The sequence below is a fragment of the Notolepis coatsorum genome, assembly GCF_963971535.1.
Source record: "Notolepis coatsorum genome assembly, chromosome: 5".
Lineage (NCBI taxonomy): Eukaryota > Metazoa > Chordata > Actinopteri > Aulopiformes > Paralepididae > Notolepis > Notolepis coatsorum.
Genome location: NC_140169.1, coordinates 83,513,804 through 83,526,356, shown reverse-complemented (window position 1 = coordinate 83,526,356; position 12,553 = coordinate 83,513,804). Strand labels below are relative to the sequence as shown.

Here is a 12,553-nt window from a genome sequence, read left to right as displayed (position 1 = left end):
AGTAATGTTACATCTAGACATTTATGATTAGCCGACGCTTTTATCCAAAGCGACTTACAAGTTCTGTACGACAAGCCATCAGGAAGGGCACAACTCTATCAGCTGAGTAACAATGTTCATAAAGTGTTGAGTGCTACAGTGTAGGTTAGTTTATTAGGACAAGTGCATGACAGTAAGGCTAGTTAGGGTTAGATTTTTTTTATTTAGATAATGGTTGAAGTAGTGAGTCTTTAGTCTACGGCGAAAGATTGGACGGGTTTCAAAAAATGGACTCTTTATATTATACTCTCACGTGCTCCAGTCCACACGCATGCGCATACACATTGCGCACTCCAACACATAGCGAGAGAGCCCCCCCCCCCCCCCCCCTCATCCGCAATACTTGTCCAGACCACTAATACTTGTCCAGACCACGAAGCCCCGCCTCCAACCCGTCCAGCCTGGCTCTGCGGCTCTGCAGATACCCCCTACTCCGATGTTTCTGACATCCCGTTTAGCCCCATAACACTTTCAGTGCCACCAGGTGGCGCCAGAGTTAGTGCTTAAATGCCACCATCCACTTTAATGTTAACGTTAATATCGCCTAATCTATGTTTTAAATTATGGCTGTGTCTAATCTGCCCGTCGCTTATCAAAGAATAATTTTCCAGTCAGTGCTGTCATGGCAGATTGGTTTATAGATTGTATAGATCTAACGTGTATACAGTAGAACTCATGATCCGCGGCGCTCAGAGGATCCATAATGAACTGTGGTAACCCCGGCTGCATCAGTGGACTGGAAAATGTGGAGTACAGGATTTTTTCCCCCATCCATTTTCATTGAGTCCATTCCAAAATCCCTTATGTCATCTGGGAGACGATAGGGGGCACTTTTTTAAAACATTGTTACTCGACGAGTGGTACTTACAGACCGAACGTCCATCTCCGCCGTTGGTGTCATAGCGCATGCGCACCAGGCAGCCTAATAGCGGCACCAGGCAGTTACTGTTTGCTTTCCGTAGCTCAGGTTCTGGATTAGCCCCTTTCGTGACTTTCGGTTTGCGCATGCGCTGTGACACCAACGGCGGAGATGGTTGTTCGCTCTGTAAGTACCACTCGTCGAGTAACAATGTTTTAAACTGTTTATTAGCAACTCCGAGCTTCCAGACCCCACCGTAAAGCTGTGTTAAACCCATATTGTACACTGGGTATCTTTGAAATTCATATCTGATATATTTTTGACACAGCGTGATCCACACATTCACGCTTGGTTGGTATTTTCTGAAGTGGTGGCGGCACATAAATAAGTGACTGCGGTCACAAAAGCCCCAGGCTTGCAAACCGAAAGTCACGAAAGGGGCTAACCCCCTCCCTCAGTCCCTCAACCTTAAACCCCAGCATTGAGCAACATTCTGATTAATTTGTACTGACTTATTAAAAAATTCTACTGACCTAACATCATGATAGAAGGGGTATAATATTTCATCTATGGCACAATGAAATCTAATGAGAGGTATGTGGCTGGTTGAAGTTTTCTTGCGTCAGTTTACCCCGCTGTGCCAAAGTGAAAGGGGTTTCCTGAGGTTCGCGAGAACCACTGGCCGCACTAGATACACTCTGATTGTCATCATCTGAAATGGGAGAATATTTATACAGTGATGATGATGAAAGCATTCGTTTTTCATTTAGGTTTTGTTTGCATGCATGGCGCTAACGTTATTATAATGATAATGCATTGTACCTTCGGTAACGGAGGTAGATGCAGCAGCAGCACTCGTCCGTAGGACATCAAAAACACGACATTCTTCCAGCACGTTAAGGGCATGCCGTGTTGATAAATGCTTTAGCATGTTACTTGTATTTCCCCCCTTATGTGAAATGGTCATTTTGCAAATGCTGCAACTTGCGCTGTTTTCATCTACTTTGGTAAAGTGAAGCCATGCTTTGGAACGTCTTTTTCTTGCAGCCATGGTCGCTCCGTTCCAAAACTAACTCGCATGCGGCGTTACGTCGGACGGAAACACGTGGTATCAATAAGGGAATCTGAAGTCAAGGGAGTCACGCGATTCCAGGCATCGGACAATTAGGAACCGGTTCTCGATTCCCATCCCTACACATTGGCCGTATTACGGGGAGGGAAACTGAAGGGTGGGGATCGGGCGTTGTGGACAGCGACTTCTACAGGTCGGTTGGTGCGCCTGCGCAGTACAATCAAGAAGCGACGGGGGCGGGCCGGCGGGGCCCCTCCAAAGCCCAGACCCCCGATGCTGAAAGATCGAGCCTCGCAGGTGAAAAGATGCGACGGCTGTTACCTCGAGTATCGGAGGGGACTCGTGCTATATATGACTTAGTCCACATTGCAGCCGGCTTGTGGGAGGCAAGAAACAACGTTCGAAGACAGGGGAGGGTTGAATTGGACGATATGAAAAATTGGGATGGGAGAAAAAATAGAAAATGGGAGAAAAAGTGGACAAAAAAAAGGAATGTTGTAACTTATCTTAAAAAAAACAGGAGCTGTTACAAGGGAATGGGGAATATAAACCCCCCACAGTGGTGTGTGGCAGGGTTAGAAATTAAAAAAAAAAAATCAAGGGCTTTTTTTGCCCCCCTTAATTGATTTTCGGGGGATTTTTTTATTTATTTCGGGGGCACTTGAATCTTTATGATAAACGGTGGGGGTGGGACGGTTCACAAAATGGACGGTTTGGTTCGTATCACGATTTTGGGGTCACGGTTTTCAGTTCGATATACGTTAATCTTTATTAAAAAAAAATGTAACACTCAAATCTAAACATGCTTCTCATTTATTAAAAATAAAATAAAAGGTTTACAGTGTTTACAGCCTTAAATAATGTTTGGCACACAAAGACCGAACTGACTGAAAAATATAGGCTACATTTGTCAAAGTATTAACTTAGTGCAAACAAACAATATGCTCAGCCAGCACTAGACTTTCCTTTCTTTAATTAATATAAACACACAAAAACAATGTCAACCATGTTTAAATTCCCTGATTGTCAGTTCTTAATGGAAAGATTCGTTTTCTGCTTGAAATTATTATGTTTCTGTCTACATTTATTTAGACTAACATTATTTAAATATTGAGTGCAACTGTGGTGGATTACGTAATTCGGTGAGTTGGAACTATCTATGGGTTGGCGCCGGGTCCCCACGGACATTTTAGCGTGTGGCACCTTCAGCTCCGGTCACGTTAGGAGGAGTTCATAACATCAACAAGCAGCGCGAAAGCGGCAATAGTCCCGGTTGGAGTTAGTAAAACACAGTTGTATGTTAGCCTTCTTGGATGTTGAATAAACGCCTATCATTGTCTTTAAACACCCCGCCTCTCAGACTCCCATTTCCTCCTCTGCTACAGTAGCTAGTAGCTACGGTGACATTTCATTGACTGTACAGTATTAGCTTGCGGGCTGCGTTGGGCTACCATAGTTAAAACGTGCGTTGTGTTTACAAACTGCTAACGCTATGGCAAGATGTGTGTAGGCCTATGTAATGTTAATGGCTATGTTTTTAAAGTCGTAATGAAGAATGATTTATATTGTGCGTGCCATTTTTACACAAACTGACTAGCAGCTGCAGTGCTGGTGCTGCTGCCTGCAGCCAGTGCAGAACACCGGCTCCGCCAAATTAATTTTTTTATTTGCGCGTCATCTGAACCGTACGATACACAGACGCTCCATTACCGGATAAATATATATATATAATTAGTAAACTGTCGGGGGCATTAAGTGCCCCCCTTAACTGATTTTCGAGGGCATTTTGTCCATTTTCAAGGGCATTATGCCCCAAGCCCCTGTTAATTTCGAACCCTGGTGTGTGGAGTTGGTACATCCCAGCAGCAGGGACCAGGATGTTATGGTTTGGCAATACAGACGCACAGTTGATACACACGCTCTAGTCTCCTGGCTCGTTATTGAACATAAACCGTTATATTTGAACTAGGGATGTCCCGATCGCCTTTTTTTGCTTCCGATCCGATCCCGATCATGTGATTTTAAATATCTATCGATCCGATCGTTTCCGATCCGATCTTTCACAACACAATGCGACGTGTTGTACTGTTGTTGTTGTGATGTGGTCGAGCCGCGTGTAGCGACGCGTGTAGCGACGCGTGTAGCGTCTAAATTAAAGGGGTGTTTGTTGCAACGGTGAAAATTAAAGGGGAATGTGTTTGTTGTGGAAAATTATTCTGCTCTGTGTGACAATAAATACATTAATGATGATATATTATATGTAATTTAAAACCAAAACTAAGGCCTCCGTATGAGTTTAAGACGTGGACATGGTCATGTTTGATTTTTCTTTTTTTGACTGCCGATTTTTATTATTATTTTTTCCCGATCCCCGATACTCTGAAAAGCACGTGATCGACGCCGATTCCGATCACGTGATCGGATCGGGACATCCCTAATTTGAACCTCTGTTGTCAAGCCATGTCAATATACCCCCCTTCCCCACTAATTGAACTGGTGTCGTGGAGTCACTTCGCTGTGAGCGTTTCCACGGTTAGCTTGTGGCTAACGTTAGTTAGCTTGCTAGCTCGCGGCTAAAGTTAGTTAGCTCGTAGCTAACGTAACGTTAGCCTTTTTCCGACTAGATTTCTAATAACACTTAAAACCATTGGTAAACAAACGTAGTGCTGAAAATATACACCTTGACTGGGTTTGGGTCTTTGAGAGCAAAATAAAGAGGCTTCCTGATTCTACTTCGCAGGCGCACCAACCGACCTGTAGGAGTCGCTGTCCACAACGTCCGATCCCCACCCACCAGCTTCCCACCCCCTAATACTGCCAATTGTATTAGTATGAACGACCAGCCAAGCTGGTAGCAACGCCGAGAGCTGGGCTCAAACCCAGCATCTCCTGCGTTGGTGGCGAGCCCCTTGCCCACTGCGCCGACCTAGCCGCCCTGAGTATTAGAATATTGATTTTGAATACAATGTTGTGAAATCATGCAAAAAATACGAGGTGTGGTGTGAGTGCATGTAGAGGCCTTTACAGGTGGGGTACCGCCGTCGCCCGGGCTGAGCCCCAACGTTCGCACCTTCGTTCGTTATGTTGGCGTTTGAATTCTAAATCCAACATTCGAATTTTTTATTTTTAAGACATTTTCCAACTCGCACATCTATGGATCGGGCCAAATCTCATCTTTCAAATGGCAGAATTAAATTTGGATTTAGTATCTCCAGGCGTGCACTGATGAACCGTGAATGAAAACTACTGTATGTACTAGGGCTGACCTTCGAATTCTTTTTGGAATTCGAAGCTTCGGGGCCGAGATAAAAAAAAATGTATGTTGTGGAACTTGTACAGCACTTTGTTCAACTTTGTCAGTGCTGTAAAGTTTAAACCTTTTTAAATCTTAGACAAACAAAACACTTTGCTTTCATGAAATATTGTATGCTGTCTTTTGAGGTTTTATAAAAGCAGCACAATGAACACAAATCTGTCAGTGCCGAGTCCGACCTCATCTTAAATAACAAACAGCATTGCTTGTTGTAATTAACAAAGAGAGGCAGAGTTGATTGTGCAAAAAAAAAATATATATATAATTTCTTTTTTATAATCGAATTTTTATTTTACCGGCAAAATCTGTTGAAGTCCGACATATTTAATCTCTCCGGTCTTAATGTCCGGTGAAAATAATTCCCTCCAAGCACAATTTGATTATTTGAATTGTATTAAAATAGGCTAAAATTAAATAGCCTATGCGATGAACGAAACAATCATTACATTTGTTTCATCGTTGCTTCACCAAGCAGGTATAATAATGTTGTCAGCGAGAGCTTAGTGCTGGGTTTTGCGAGTGCATGTGTAGCTGCAGAGCCGGAGCAGCAGCGGCACAGTGCAGTACTCCAATTCAGCCATTGGCAATTCAGCTGTTGGGTGGGGGGCGCTGTTGAGCGGTCCCCAGATAGAGCCAAAAAACAGCTGAATCTGCTGCTCTGCAGCGCCATACTCTTTGCAAATAAGTCGTTGCGAGGTGGAGAGAGTCATCACGCAAACCCACGATAATGTTGCCGTCTCTCTCTGCCAAATTTCTCAGTTCTTCGCTTGATATAATTAATACAAATGTCCAATATAACGGAATTCGTTAGCTCATAAAAATGTGATTATAACAGACTGCTGTTAATGTCGGGCGACTGCCAACAGACACCTATTTGATTTAAAGTCGGCAGCAGCACGGAGTCTCAGGACTTATTTTATTTGGAATATAATGATTGTATACGCAAAAGTAGCCTAGTTTTAAGTTAAAATATTATAAATCTACATGCCTTGAGGATAGGGGTGGACGGTATAAACGGTATACGGTATAAACGGTATGAATTTGCTCTACGGTATGGATTTTGACTATACCGTCTAAACCGGTAGTGCAGCTCTAAAATACCAATGACGTCATGTAACCACAACGCGACTATTTCACTCGCATTTGCCCCTAAAAATAGATAGAATTAGTCATAGATAATAGATATGTGCGAACTGGAAAAAGTTATTTAGGAGGCTTCGCGCAGTGGGCGTGCCAGCCCCTACCGCACGCATGTAAACACGGATCTAGTAGTCTAGTGGGACGGGACACGGGAGCTCAGCTGTCGGCGGCGTCTCCCTGAGCTAACGTTAGCTTAGCTACCGTTACAAAATGACCCAGTCAACTATTCACTTTTAGTTTAATACATGATGAGGCATTGTCTAACCGAACGGTATCTAGTCGGCCAGCTACCGATAGCTCCTGACATCAACAAACGCTCCACAAAGTCTAGTAGAGAGAGACGTGTGTGTGCTACCTGTTAGCCGTTAGCTCACGTTAACGCAAGTTAATGTCCCATTGAACTAAATAATTCACTGAGGCGTTGTATTAACGTTATATATCCGGCTTAGCCGGATAGCTCCTGATATCAATGTCTTATAACACTGATTCGATGCGTATTCGAGCTGAGGGCTTGCTAACGTTATAATAGGGTCCAGGTGCAGCGCCGGAGAATCCTGGCCGTAGCTCTGCTCGAGGCTACTCGAGTATAGGTCCAGGTGCAGCTCCGGGGAATCCTGGCCGTAGCTGGAGGCTACTAGAGTACACACAGACAGTGGAGCTTGTTGCGTGGTGGCGATGTCTCGCAGATAATACAAGTACAAGTCTAATTATATAATATATATATTTTATAAAAAAAATATATATATATAAAATAAAAAATAAATTTTTATCAAAAACGATGATACCGTGATATATACCGTTACCGTCTATGCTTCAAATTATACCGTGATATAAATTTTAGACCATACCGTCCACCCCTACTTGAGGATGTCAATTATTTTTAAGCTCAATAAACTCTGACCGGAATTTCTCTCATTTGACCAGTAGATTTAAATCTACCGGACCCTGAGACCGGCAACAATTTTTTCTAACGGAAACCCTGGGTGAAACAGATACATTTTCATTCATCACTCCTCAGCTAGTAGTAGCAAGGCTCTCTGCTTCCTGCCACTAGCTGTGTGTGACTCTCACAGCTAGTGAGAGCCCTTCGCTGCCCTGCACCTGCTGTGACGTCAGCATTAAGATGACACACGCACGTTATTGATCCATGGATTAAAATATGCATGTGCGTGGAGCTTGTGGTTTGGTCGACAAAATGTTTGATAAAAAGTTAAAAACGCTAAAACTGGGTCAATTTCGATCATTTTCTTTTCCCACTTCATGAAAGTCAGTGTTGGCCTAGTCACATTTTTATTGAACAAAAATACAACCTGCAAGTTGGCCTTTAAGGGGTTAATAGCTTATTTGAGCTTTCTCCATGCACCTGGCCTACTAAATTGACCGTTTGTTTGTCCAAGGGAAGCAACAGTTGTGATTGGAGGTTCAAGAAATGAGGGAGGTCAATTGTTAACCACTGTTGTTATTATTCCACCCAGGAGCAACAACAGTTCTGGTACAAACAGCACCTTGCCAATCTACAGAGATTGAAAAATGAGCGGGCCAAAATGAACCAGAAAGAGGAGGGTGGCCCGGCGCCACCACCTCCTCAGAGCCAGCCTGCTCCTCCTCCTCCTTCAGAGCCTCCTAAAAGCGCGCCTCCTCCACCCCCACCAAAAGAGGAGGAGCCCCCATTACCACCTCCACCACCTGACGCGGTAAGGAACCCCTGAAACTGGAAGTGTTTGTTTTGTCTAGGGCTGACCTTCGATAATTGTTTTGGAATTCGAAGCTTTGGGGCCGAGATTGGATTTTAATTCGAAGCTTCGAAATAATATTTTTTTTTAATTATAAATCAATTATAATTATAATCCGCGGATCCTTAAAAAGTCTTACATTTGATTATCAATAATTAAGGCCTTAGTTTGTCTTAAAATGTCCATATTTCAGGTCTTAAAAATGCCATAGAAAGGAAAGATAAAATGCCATGTCATCTTATGTTTTATTAATTTATTATGAAATCTGGGGAAAAACGGTTAACGGGAGATAAAGTCAGGACTTTTTATTGACCTTATTGTAGCATCATGCACACCGGAACGTCATAAATGTCACTATGAATTGAAAATGGGGGACCCTGATGTAAACAAGACATCCCCTTAACAAGGTCTGCATCCCCTTAACAATTGTGTGTATTGAGCCGTACTGTATTGTACCCATTCTGCAATCTGTTAAATAAAGTTTTTCATTCATTCATCCAGTTATTTTGTTTTTGTGGTTTGGTTGAATGAATGAATGAAAACTTGTTTAACAGATTGCAGAATGGGTACAATACAGTACGGTTCAATACACACAATTGTTAACACTTTCTATGCCACTCACAAGTTTTCTCGGAATTATTAATATCTCGTTGAAAGCCACTCACGAGATTTCTCTGATTTTTTTTTTAGCGATCTGAAATCATATTGCATCACGCGAGCCTACCCTAGTCTACCCGAGAGCCGCCGGCGATCAGATGTGGAAAAAAGCGCCCCCTATCAAAAGAAAAGAAAGCCAAAAGAAAGCTCTCCAGAATTCCATTTCCTCGTCCACTGCCATTAATTCGAAATGCGATTCACTTCTGGTTTTCGCTCGTCAACTTTCACCTAGATCCCTTATTCGCACCCCCCACGTGGGGTATCATTGGAAAGCTACACTCATTGGCTACAACTCTGACCAATAATTTTCACCATCAGCGGATGATTGGCAGTTCTGGAGCGTCGGGAGTCCAGGGTGGTCATCTAACGCGCGCACGTAATTACCGGATAACAGAAAATCAGATGTCTACCGGAAGTGGACACCCGTGGGCCGTGATACAATTTTGGCTTCTGATATAGTTTTGGTTTGTTTTTGCAGCCTCAAGAGCCCCAGGACCCGGAGGAAGTTGCCCGCCTAGAGCGGTTGCAGGCAGCGGCGGCCCAGTGGCAGCAGGTCCAGCAGCAGAGGGCAGGTGTCCAGTACCAGGCTCTGATGAAACAGCACGAGAAGCTGCAGCACATCCTGGAGAAGTACCAAGGGCTGATTCAGCAACCAGCAAATCTGCAGGTAGCCTAGTGTCCTCGTGTTTCTTACCTTATCTCTCGAGTTTATTTTATTTGATTATTTTTGATTAGGCTAACTTTTTCTTTTTATGATTTAATTTGCACATTCTCTTCTAGCCATTTCTACATTCCAACTATAATCCCCCAGAGAAGTTTTCTCATATCTTGGTTAGTGTTAGATTATTTGGGCAGATATCTAGCATGGCAGAGGCCATGGATCTTTGCATCATTACAGTATTACCTTCATATTCAATAGACCTAACCACAATATTGTTGTTCTTTCCAGTCGATGCCTGCTGAGATGCAGCTCAGGCACTACGAGACGCAGCAGCAGCAGTTCAACCCTCTGTTCGAGGATTGGGACAAGACCTTCATTCTCTGGCACGAGCAGTTCAAGACTTACCCCCACAAAGACCAGCTCCAGGATTATGAACTGCAGTGGAAGCAGTGGCAGGAACAGATGAACTCAACCAACGCCCACCTACAAGAACGGGTCGCCATTCTCCGAGCCATGGTGCCCTACCCATCCAACCAATACGGTGGTGGACCTGGTGCTGGTGGGATGACGGGGCAAGACCAGTATGGACAGAACTCTGGTGGTGATGCTGCTGAGGCTGCTGGTGGGATGACAGGGCAAGACCAGTATGGACAGCACTCTGGTGGTGGTGGTGCTGGGATGACGGGGCAAGACCAGTATGGACAGCACTCTGGTGGTGATGCTGGTGGTGGTGGGATGACAGAGAAAGGCCAGTATGGACAGCACTCTGGTGGTGATGCTGGTGGGGGTGCTGGTGGGATGACTGGGAAAGGCCAGTATGGACAGCAGTCTGGTGCTGGTGGGATGACTGGGCAAGGCCAGTATGGACAGCAGTCTGGTGCGGGTGGGGGTGGTGGTGGTGGTGGGATGACAGAGAAAGGCCAGTATGGACAGCACTCTGGTGGTGATGCTGGTGCGAGTGGTGGTGGGATGACAGAGAAAGGCCAGTATGGACAGCACTCTGGTGGTGATGCTGGTGGGGTTGCTGGTGGGATGACTGGGAAAGGCCAGTATGGACAGCAGTCTGGTGCTGGTGGGATGACTGGGCAAGGCCAGTATGGACAGCAGTCTGGTGGTGGTGGGATGACTGGGCAAGGCCAGTATGGACAACACTCTGGTGGTGATGCTGGTGGGATGACGGGGAAAGGCCAGTATGGACAGCAGTCTGGTGGTGGTGGGATGACTGGGCAAGGCCAGTATGGACAACACTCTGGTGGTGATTCTGGTGGGATGACGGGGAAAGGCCAGTATGGACAGCAGTCTGGTGCTGGTGGGATGACTGGGCAAGGCCAGTATGGACAGCAGTCTGGTGCTGGTGGGATGACTGGGCAAGGCCAGTATGGACAACACTCTGGTGGTGATGCTGGTGGGATGACGGGGAAAGGCCAGTATGGACAGCAGTCTGGTGGTGGTGGGATGACTGGGCAAGGCCAGTATGGACAACACTCTGGTGGTGGTGGTGGGATGACAGGGCAAGGCCAATATGGACAGCACTCTGGTGGTGGTGGTGGGATGACTGGGCAAGGCCAGTATGGGCAAGACTCTGGTGGTGATGCTGGTGGGATGACAGGGAAAGGCCAGTATGGACAGCAGTCTGGTGGTGGTGGTGCTGGTGGTGGTGGGATGACTGGGCAAGGCCAGTATGGACAGCACTCTGGTGGTGGTGGGATGACTGGGCAAGGCCAGTATGGACAGCACTCTGGTGGCGGTGGGATGACTGAGCAAGGCCAATATGGACAGCACTCTGGTGGTGATGCTGGTGGGATGACAGAGAAAGGCCAGTATGGACAGCACTCTGGTGGTGATGCTGGTGGTGATGCTGGTGGGATGACGGGGAAAGGCCAGTATGGACAGCACTCTGGCGGCGGTGGTGGTGGTGGGATGACAGAGAAAGGCCAGTATGGACAGCACTCTGGCGGCGGTGGTGGTGGTGGGATGACAGAGAAAGGCCAGTATGGACAGCACTCTGGCGGCGGTGGTGGTGGGATGACTGGGCAAAGCCAGTATGGACAGCACTCTGGTGGTGGTGGGATGACTGGGCAAGGCCAATATGGACAGCACTCTGGTGGTGGTGGGATGACTGGGCAAGGCCAATATGGACAGCACTCTGGTGGGGGTGGTGGTGCTGGTGGGATGACAGAGAAAGGCCAGTATGGACAGCACTCTGGTGGTGATGCTGGTGGTGATGCTGGTGGGATGACGGGGAAAGGCCAGTATGGACAGCACTCTGGATCAGACGTGCCAATGCAGCAGCAAACGATGAGCCCAGATGTGCAGCACTCGCCAGGCGCTGTCGGACCCAGGACCCAAGGCCCTCCGCCGACTGGTTTGGGGCCACATTCGGAAGCGTCCACAGGGCCCCCAGGTCGCGGGGGCGGCCCTGCTGTTAGAGGTTCCAGACCACCGGGCCCTCTCTCTAGTCCACCACCAAATTATGGTGGTCCTCGAGGCCCACGGTAAACCATGATTTTGTCATTTGGGTACTGCGTATTTGCAAACAGGAGGGATGTTTTTGCCTATGATTTTTATTTTTTATCAAATTTTTATTTTCAATTCCTTTTTTATGACTGAACACAAATCACATGACATCAACAATAATAATAGAAATGACAAGACATATAACTTAACACTTTCTTCGCCAGGCTTATGTACAACATTATACCATCCTCTGCCAGCTCTATTTGTCTATGGAGAAGTTCCCCTTTTTTGCAGGGCTATAACTTTTTAAATTGTATTGCTAAATTGACATTACTATGGCCCATTCAACATCAAGTATCTATTGTTCATGGTGTAGCAACGTTATACTTTTTCATTCACATATTCATACTAAAATACGGTCTAAAGTATAAATATGTTATCGTTTTCTGCAGAACGTGATTTATAGCCCTAAATGCATTATATTGATGATTGTATACAGTTTGATAGCGATCGGCGCGAGATAAAAAATTTCAAATGGACGTGCTTCTAGAAGTTACTACTTATCATCTGATGTTGACCGGATGGGGTGGGGGGTCGTTTATAATTCCGTGGCCAACGTTAG

The 12,553-nt window shown here is 45.6% G+C and overlaps 1 protein-coding gene across 1 annotated transcript in view; it reads left to right on the top strand.

Annotated features, from left to right (window-relative positions):
* Positions 1-12,553, top strand: part of ylpm1 (YLP motif containing 1) — a 158,709-nt gene that overhangs the window by 4,362 nt on the left and 141,794 nt on the right. The window contains exons 2-4 of the mRNA XM_084314157.1: positions 7,899-8,117; positions 9,292-9,480; positions 9,763-11,969. Of these exons, the coding sequence (XP_084170283.1) occupies positions 7,899-8,117; positions 9,292-9,480; positions 9,763-11,969 (2,615 nt within the window). The remainder of the gene's footprint in view (positions 1-7,898; positions 8,118-9,291; positions 9,481-9,762; positions 11,970-12,553) is intronic.